The 9,445-nt window shown below is 34.3% G+C and overlaps 1 protein-coding gene across 1 annotated transcript; it reads right to left on the reverse strand.

Annotated features, from left to right (window-relative positions):
* Positions 1-2,381: 2,381 nt before the first annotated feature.
* On the reverse strand, positions 2,382-9,136 carry LOC145641186 (glutamate--glyoxylate aminotransferase 2-like). Its single transcript, XM_081692259.1, has 14 exons — positions 8,981-9,136; positions 7,654-7,854; positions 7,105-7,170; positions 6,895-7,012; positions 6,003-6,084; positions 5,801-5,888; positions 5,531-5,689; positions 4,954-5,127; positions 4,714-4,845; positions 4,151-4,216; positions 3,981-4,045; positions 3,669-3,760; positions 3,421-3,577; positions 2,382-2,750 (listed from the first exon to the last, which is right to left on the reverse strand). Exons 2-14 carry the CDS (start codon positions 7,765-7,767, stop codon positions 2,618-2,620), a joined length of 1,446 nt encoding a protein of 481 aa, XP_081548385.1. The 5' UTR covers positions 7,768-7,854; positions 8,981-9,136; the 3' UTR covers positions 2,382-2,617.
* Positions 9,137-9,445: the final 309 nt, after the last annotated feature.

Raw genomic sequence — 9,445 nt, forward strand, 5'->3', positions numbered from 1 at the left:
AATAGATCTGATTCAATCAGATATACTCCTAGAACCAAATGGAACAATGTCATTATTCCAACTACCCTAGGGGGTTTGGGTCTTAGGTCTTTAAAGGAGTGGAATGTTTCTTTCATGGCAAAATTAGGATGGATTTTTGTGACAAAGCCTGATAAATTATGGGTTAAAATTTTGAAAGATAAGTATGCAAGAAGAAGCAATTTACAGGATTGTATCCCCAATTCTTCTCAGTCCTTAATGTGGAGGGATATTCTTAAAGGTAGGGACCTTCTTTTTAGAGGGCTTGTCATAAGGATAGGGAATGGTGAGGATACCTTTCTTTGGTATCATCATTGGGTGGGCTCTGCACCTTTATATCAAATTATTGATTCTGAAGTTCCTATGAATAAATGTCATTGGAGAGTCTCCAATATCATCAGAAATGGAAAGTGGTACATTGATGATGTCAAATATTTGCTTCCCAATCATATCATCTCCCTTATTTTGAGCACTCCTCTTTCTGTTGTGGATTCTTCTTTTTCCTCAGATCAACTTAGGTGGGTTTTTCATGCTTCAGGTGAATTCACTATCAAATCAGCCTATTTTTCTGCCACTTATCCTACTAGAATCAATCTTCCTTTCTCTTTCAATTGGAAATCTTTCTGGAAATTGAAAGTCCCCTATAAATATAAAATGTTCATGTGGAACTGTGTCCTCTCCATCATCCCCACTGCTTCCGTGTTGGCTTCCAAAATTCCAAATTTTGATTCCAATTGTTCTAGATGTAATTCCTGTTCTGAATCCTTCATACATCTATTTAGGGACTGTCACTCTTCTATAATTTTATGGAAGATGATTTTTCAGAAGCTCAGACCTCCTCCTAAGTTTAACTATTCTCTTTTCATGAACAGTTCCTGGGCAGAATGGATATCTTTTAATTTTTGCCAGACTCCCAAATGGAAATGTATTTTTGTTATGGGAATGTGGCAGATTTGGAAGTTGAGAAATGGAATTATTTTTAATGATGAAATCTATAATTGTAACACTGTTTTTAACAGGTTTATTATAGACTACCAAATAAACTCTTTTGTCTTACAGGGAATTTGGAAAGGGAAAGAAAAAGTTTCTGAATCTGCAGGTCCATCTATAGTGAAGCCCCCTTGCTGGAAACCTCCCAAAGCAGGTTTTCTGAAATTAAATACTGATGGTGCTTGGATATCATCAGACTTAGGAGGTGGAGGTGGTGTTTTCAGAAATGCTAAGGGTGAATGGCATTTTGGGTATTCTAGCAAATACAATGCACCAAATGCTCTAAGGTGCTGAGCTTTATGCTTTAAGGAAGGGCCTGAATTATGCAAGAGCTATGCCTCTTCAGTTCCTGGAAGTGGAATCAGATGCTGAGCAAATCAGAACTTTGCTTAATAGGGAAGGTGATCATATGCATCATGAACTTGCTGCTGTTATCATAGGTGTGGCTAGGCTGCTTAACAATAGGGAAATGACTGTCATTTTCAGTACTATCCCAAGGGAATTAAATAGCCTTGCTCATTATCTGGCAAAATATGCCATGAATATGAGCTTAGGCCATGTTGATCATTTCGTCTGTCCAGTCAGCGCTGAAGCTGCCTATCTTGCTGATCTTCCTGCTTAGTTTGATCTTTCTCAGCTGTTATGTTTTTTCTTGGTTATTGTCTTATTAGAATCGGTTGTAGAACCTTTTTATTTCTATTTAGATTCAGAACTCTGCTCAAAGAATGCCTTTTGCTTATTCTAGCTTCTTTGAGCTTTAGGTTGTAATATATAGGGCAGTGCCCAAGCAATGCATGCTACCTTTTGCGTTAAAAAAAAAAACTGATTTTTACACCTTCACACGTTATCATATACTTCCTCCCTCGTCTTATAATTCCAAGTATATCCTAATGATATATACCTTCATGTCTGAAATTAATAGTCACGTTAATAAAGTAATGTTTACGATGAAACCCGACACCCTTTATACTATCCATATAAATAACTGTAGATTGAAGATCTGAAACTGAAAAAGGATAACAGATTACAGATGTAGTTGGCATACCACTTGCCACCCTAAGAGTAGACTGAGCTTAACCCAATATTTGCAATAAGCAGAATGCCATTTCCACTCAACAAAATGAAGGAACACAATTTCTCTGGAAATATTAATGTTACACAATCATTTTACTGTTTCTAGAAAAAACAAATAAAAATACTGCCATTATGTTATAATTGTTCAAAATCTTACCATATTGTTTTATGTATTCTTGATACCATGTGACAGCATCAGATAAATTAAGAAATCATCTGTATAATATACTGGAATTAATTTCCTGTCAGAAACCAGATTATTATTGAACCTGAAGTGAAAACTAATAGACAACTTCACATGCTGTGTATTACTGCTATATGATCTTCATTATTGAGGGAAAACGAGAGCTTGTGCAACAGAAAGCGACTAATTCGTTTACAAATCATACAAAGTTTAGAATCCTGATTTGCATAGTGTACTTCAACTTTGCGTTTAAATTTACAAGAACATTTGAGGGAGGAGAGGGAGAGTATACACTGAATCATATCATAACAATAACATAAAGTAAGGGATTTCAAAGAAATCTCCTATAATTTACATCCTCGAGTAACCTGCTCGTTGATCTTCATACTGCTCCATGAACGCATCATTGAACTTCTTAAAGCTCTCCATGATAGCAGGCATGTCTTCCTCAGCAGGTAGAATGGTAGTCCTCATGTGGAAAACCCTGTTATACAATGAAAATAGCTTAGTATTCAACATGTTTTTTTGGCTTTTATAAGTTTCATGGGTTTGAAGTCTTTTCTTTCCTTTTCTTTGGATAGGATGCAGAAAATTCAATAGATGCACACAAATAATCAGGGATGAAGCTCAACACTTGTTTACCCAAGTGTTCGACCTCAACCAGTAAAGAAACAAGTTAAAAGTTTTACATATAGAGTGAACAGGTTCTGTGAATTCCAAGTTCAGGTGGCCAAACTTTCCTAGGAAAGGGCACCAGATGCCTATAAAGCTATAAGTTTACAAAATTCAATTGGGAAAATGATGTTCATTTTCAAGTTTGACAGGTTCTTCCACATTGAAAAAATAGGCTAACAAACTAATTGAAGAGATTAACGATTCTGTAGATATAAACACTATCAGCATGTAGTTAATCAGAATCATTATTCGAGTATATTTCTCAGTATACCCTACTATGATAGTTAATTTAAGATGCTCGTCTGTTATATACTGACTTACTGAGAGGGCCACGTATGAGACAAGACAACAGTTTTTTTTGTTTTGTAAAATTAGGTTTTGGAGAAATAGTAAAGGATTTTAACTGTGAATTGAAACTTAAGGCTGCATAATACTATATAAAAAAATTAAAAAAAAAAACGATTGTAATGTTCCAGTACCCTTCTTTCTGCCCAAACCCTGAACCAGGAACAGTGGAGATGCCGGTGGCTTCCAAGAGCTTGAGACAGTAGAAAACATCAGGATGTTTGCCAGCATTCTTGGCGGCCTCAACAGCCTTAGGTGGCAAGCATATTTGAGGGAATGAGTACATGGCACCTGAATAAGGATTTATCTCACAGATGAATTTCTGTTCAGAAATAAATACAGGATACACAAATACACACAAAAGATGGAAATTACTCTTTACCTTCTGTGAAATTGCACACAACATTTCTACAGCTGTTAAACCCATCAGTCATTATTCGCGCTCTCTTCCTCAATGATTCCAGAATTCCTTTGCTGCAAAAATTTATGCATTTATTATATATACTCTGCATGATGGGTTTTTGTCTCCATCCTAATAAAGCCCTATACAAATTTCCTTCCTCTCAAAAAGCTTGTTAAGAAAATTGTTCTTTGATATAAGAGATTCTTCCTCTCAGTTGAAATAGTGAATAGAACAGGAAGGAGTAAAATCATCTCTTCTAACTGCTATCTAAATAAAGTGTAAACCAATTACCTCTCTTGTTCAAATTTAAGATAAGAGATATCCCCAGGCTTTGGTGGATTGACCATCAATCCTAACTGTCAAAGGGAAAAAGAACAATGATTTTGTGCATACAGAATCCAAAACCTTGCCTAAGGAAAAACAAGAGTATCCAAAACTGCAAAAAAGTTTGAGAAACTTACAAATATTTGCCCTGGTACATTCGGACTTAGTGCAATTGAGGCAATCTTGTATATTTCATCAACTGACTGCAATGGAGACCAACAACATCAGATGACGTATACAATTTCCGATCCATTCATATGAAGCAACCAAACAGTAGCTTACTTGCTTTCTACTTGAGCATAAATTTTTGAAAATATTTCCACTTGCAATCAATGAGAAAATGACTGACTGAACATTTTTGGTAACTAAAGGGTGCTCCTCAGCCATAGCTATGCAGATTGTTCATGAAGTGCATGCCAAAAACACCACTAGCAAAAAACTGGAGATTATTCGTGACTGCTAAGGATTTTTATCAGACCCATCTTTTTTCAAAACAAAAGAATAAAAGAGGGCTTTTTTGCTTTATTTCAATTTTTGTAATATGAGGTATGTAAAGTCACTAGTTATACAGAGTTGCGAGAACTGAGGTCTGTGAGCTGTGAAGTCATTATTTCTGATTTTTCATGCCACCAAGAAATAAATTATAAATAAAGAAAAGATAATTCCATCAAAAAGCATAAAATTTGGGACAAAGACAAACCTTCTGAGGAATGTTTGTCATCTCAAAGTATCCACCCCTCTGTCCACATTCACCCCAATATCCTTTTGATACTGTGTGGAAAGACACAAGCTGGAGATCCTTGTTCATTGGTGGGCCCATGTCCATTAAAACCTTCCAGAAAAGGAAATTAGGTAAGTTTAAATTCTTCAAGGAAAGATAAATGAACCTGAACCATATTTTACCAAGCACTGAAATATTCTGTATGAGTGTATGACATACCTTTCTTGCACTTACAAAGGGGCGCTCATCTTGGTATATGTTTTGTTGATATACTTCATCAGCCATAAGCACCAACTTTTCTTGAATACAGAAATTCACTATTTCTTGTAAGTTGGGTACACTAAGGCATTGTCCAGTAGGATTTCCAGGGTTAATAATAACCATTGCACGTACCTGACCAGCATGAAAGTTAATAATAAGATCCATTATCTTGCAAAAACAATGACCAAATTGAAAAACTAAAAAAAAAAAAAGAAAAAAGAAAGAGAAGTTCACATATATGTTACATTAGGTACATAGAACCAGAATGTAAGATTAGTATGCCATCATAAGCCAAGATAATTGTACGGAGGAGTAGTACTTAGAGCACATATTCCAATAACAGTACATCAGTGATGACCTCAACTTAAAATCTTGGCATTCCAAAAACTAATCGGTATTTATCGACTAGCAAAAGAGGATAAACCATAAACTTTTGGGAATAACCACACATTAAATACAACTTTGCTACAATTTTCTTTCTGAAACTATAAGCGGTTTTCTATATATCAAAATATCATGATTCAGGAGAGCATACTTTTATTCCTTTGAATGTGGCTTGTCGTATTGCATCACGGAGATTATTGATATCAAGGCCCCAGTTTGCAGTCTCCTCCAGATAATATGGGACAAGAGAACCACCCAATAATGATATTGAAGCAGAATAAAGTGGGTATTGTGGAACAGGAACTAGGATCTGAAAGAAAGATAGATCAATAAGGCAATAATGACCAGAGATCAACACTTCTACTAAAATAAAGGGAAAATATCGGCAAGTAAAAGAAAAAAAGGATCATAGGAGACTTACCCCATCACTTTGGCCTCCAATGACAGCATTCAAAATTTGCATCACTCCCTTGCTAGCACCATCAGTTAGGAAAATGAGTTCAGGATCACTGGAAATCAGGCAGAAACAACATTAGTCATAGTCAACAAGCAAACTGAGACATATTGAGGCTCAAGTACTGGATGATCAATAACATTGCCATGAGAAACATGCAACAAATCACCTTGGATACCCATCCCGCCTTTCAATAAACTCTGCAATCTCTTTCCTTACGCCAGGAATGCCTCTTGAATCACTGTAAGCACCTAATTCAATATACAATAACAAATGTTACACATATCCCATTTCATGAGCTATAGTATAACTTGGCATAAAAAATTGCATTTTTTGTAAGGTTCTGAAAGCATCTAGAGACTGATAAAATAAGGGAGGTGAACAAATGTAAGGTATTATGAAAGATGAAGTTGACAATGAAATATTAAATAAGAGAGGTGAACAAATGTTAAGTAATAAAAGACGCATATGCAGAAAGCAAAGAAAACAAAGTATAAAGTGATATATCTAACAGAAAGAACATTTGTTACATGAAAAAGAGGTAAAGTTGGGATTTTAGGGTGGGGGTACATTTACATGAATCAGCAAGGTATTGGGATTGCAGACAATAGTATAAGTGTATAGTTGTAGACAGCCTACAAAATCAGAAAGACAAAACGGCGACAAGGAGAAACAGCAGTCAGCCAAAAATATAAATAGATATTGATGTATCAACGGATTTACTAATCTAGCATGAATGCAGATTGACTGAGCCAATCCAGCAACATAATGGATAACAGCAGAGTCATCAATATTTTCACAGTGAAAGCAAATAGACCCAAACGTCTAATAGATACTTCTCTTCTTTCATGAGCTGCCTTTGGGTGATGTATGCAAATTGACTTCATATTATATTAACAAAGTAATGTAAATCCCATTATTGGTACAATCTAGGATGGTCAGATGCAGGCAACCTCATTAGATAAGAATATAGATGCAAACATGTAATAAAATTTCATATTTTTGTAGCAATTCTGGCATGTCACTATATCAGTAAGAGGATATAAAAGTTAAAAATGTACCTAGACCGCCTGAAGTCATAGAAAGGTAATGCTTAGCCCTTGCAATTGCATCAGCTGGGAATACAATTCCAACATTAGGATCATCAAGTAGGAATGGAGCTTGACACAAAGCAACCACCTGGAAGAATACGCTTTTCAAAGTTAATACCCAAACTTAAATACCGAACCACAAAGTGATGTGAGACTAATATAACTCCTATTTTGTAAAACCTGGCGCGGGAATGTCAATGGTTTCTGCCCTAATGCATGAGGATTTCCAACATTTGTGAAGATGATCTGCATGGGTATATGAATAGTCAGAAAATAAGACAAGATTTGAGTGCGACAGAGCACTAAACTATAATATCTAGAAAGAAAATTATGCAGAAGAATTAACTCAAGACATGGTTCATCACTGAGGTATATGCTTTGTAACTAATCACAAGATTAGCTATGTTTTTTCAGCTGTATAACATGTCATCAAGCAAAAGGCCAGTCTTCAAGGCTTGTCATTTAAAATAGTAAGTACAATAGAATAAATCATTCAATACCAGGAGGTGCAATATCAAGTAACAAGAGAAACAGAACACTCAAAGCAGTGTTATCACGCCCAGAACAAAAGAGAGATTGTTCATATTTTTCTTCACAAATGATATAAATGTGTATGAAAGGATTAAATAGATGAAGAATCCAATCTCAAATCCCAACAGAAAAATCACACTTCAGGTAGGGGTCTCGACAAGCCCAAAGAATGGAGTAAAAAAACATTATTCCATTTACCTTCTTCCCTTCTTTCTGGAGCTCAGAAGCTCGAAGATACAGCTCACCCCTAACAGCATATTGGCACTTTTTCACATTTTCATTCAATCCCTCATAGTCTAGTCCCTTCGACATTTTAGCCAAAACTCAAGCTGATATTGTCCCTCAAGTAAAAAAAGAGAGACTAAACAGCACCAAGTAATATGAGCTCAGATCATAAACCTGAAATTCAAATGTGGTAATCATATTAGATACAAAAAAAAAAAGGCATTACACAAGCAATAACAACACAGGTTTTATTACATACATCAAAGACTAGGCAAATATACAGTTAAACATTTCTTTCCATGCAACTTTTCTACAAACTGCAGACTCCATTAGACACATTCTCATGCTTGATCACCACTGTTCTCTAGCCAAATAAAACATTTAAATCAAGCAGCTTTTCAGTCATCCTAATCATCAGAGTTATCTACTTCAAAAAATTCGAATAACTGAAAACAAATTGATAACACTATGCCAAAATAAACTTATTTAAGGGCTATAGAATCAGAGCAGTGGGCTTGTTCGCCATCGTTTTTTGTTTTCAGTTTTCTGATTTTATAAAAACAAAAAAAACCAAAAAAGAAACTAGGAAAAAAATTGTTTCTACTTGTTGTCAATTTTCAAAATTATCATGATCTTAATAAGTTTGACCAATTATCGATTCATTATACCTCCGTTACAGGTTATGTGCAACGATTTGACATAAAGCAGAGAGGAAAAATGTCTAATAGTTGCACATAACCTGTAACGGAAGTAGTATGACATATATCATATGTTTTTGGAAAAAAAAAAAAAAAAACAGAAAACTACAGTGATATTGAACGGACCCAATTACAGCATCAATTTCTGAAATAGCAAGCAAATAAAAAATAATGACAGCAAAAATTCACGATGCGGGTTACACTAATCATCCTCTTTTGAATAACAAATCATCAATTCCATGTTTCATCAATCATAAACAAATATCATTAAGTTCTAATAATAAAACCATAATCAACTAATACAGCCAACAAACCCACATAAATTGTATAATCATGTAATTAATCACTAAAATCAATCACTTAAAAGCAAATTAAAGAATTAATTTCAACTGGGTAATCATGCATTTCAATACTCAACAAATAAACAAATGAAAAAAACAAAAAATCCATCATTGCTTCAACCCCAACACCCAGAAAATCACCATTAATCATATAATATGAATATCTTCACTAAAAAATTTCCCAGATTATTCATAAAGATCCTTTTTTTAAAAACAAAATTAAAGGAAATAGGCCTGCAAATTAGAGAAGAAGTGGGATACCTGAGAGTTCTTGCTTAGAGTGAAGTAGCCTAAAAACTTGGGGCTCGTCTACTGTTGAGATATTACAAATGGGAAAATGCACGAAAAGAAAATAAGGATATTCCTTTTATTTATTAAGTAGGAAAAGTAAAATTTACTTTTTTTTTTTTTTTTTTTTTTTTTTTTTTTTTTTTTTTGCAACACTTTAATTTTCACATAATCATATACGGTAAAAAATGGTTAAACTTGACCCAACTTATATTTCTAAGGTATCAATTTATAAATTTTTTAATTATTGTGGAAAAAAATTAAGTAATGTACAGAGTACAATATTAAATAATTAATGTAAAAATATTACAAGTATTAAGAAACGAAAATACTTGATAGATAAATAAAATTGGATTTCACTGTCAAAATTAAGGAATAAAAAACTACGGAATAAAATTTAGCATCAAATAGTGTCAGGTGGCAACAAGGAGGGTAATG

The sequence above is a fragment of the Chenopodium album genome, chromosome 1 (assembly GCF_948465745.1).
Source record: "Chenopodium album chromosome 1, dcCheAlbu1.1, whole genome shotgun sequence".
In the NCBI taxonomy this organism is placed as follows: domain Eukaryota; kingdom Viridiplantae; phylum Streptophyta; class Magnoliopsida; order Caryophyllales; family Amaranthaceae; genus Chenopodium; species Chenopodium album.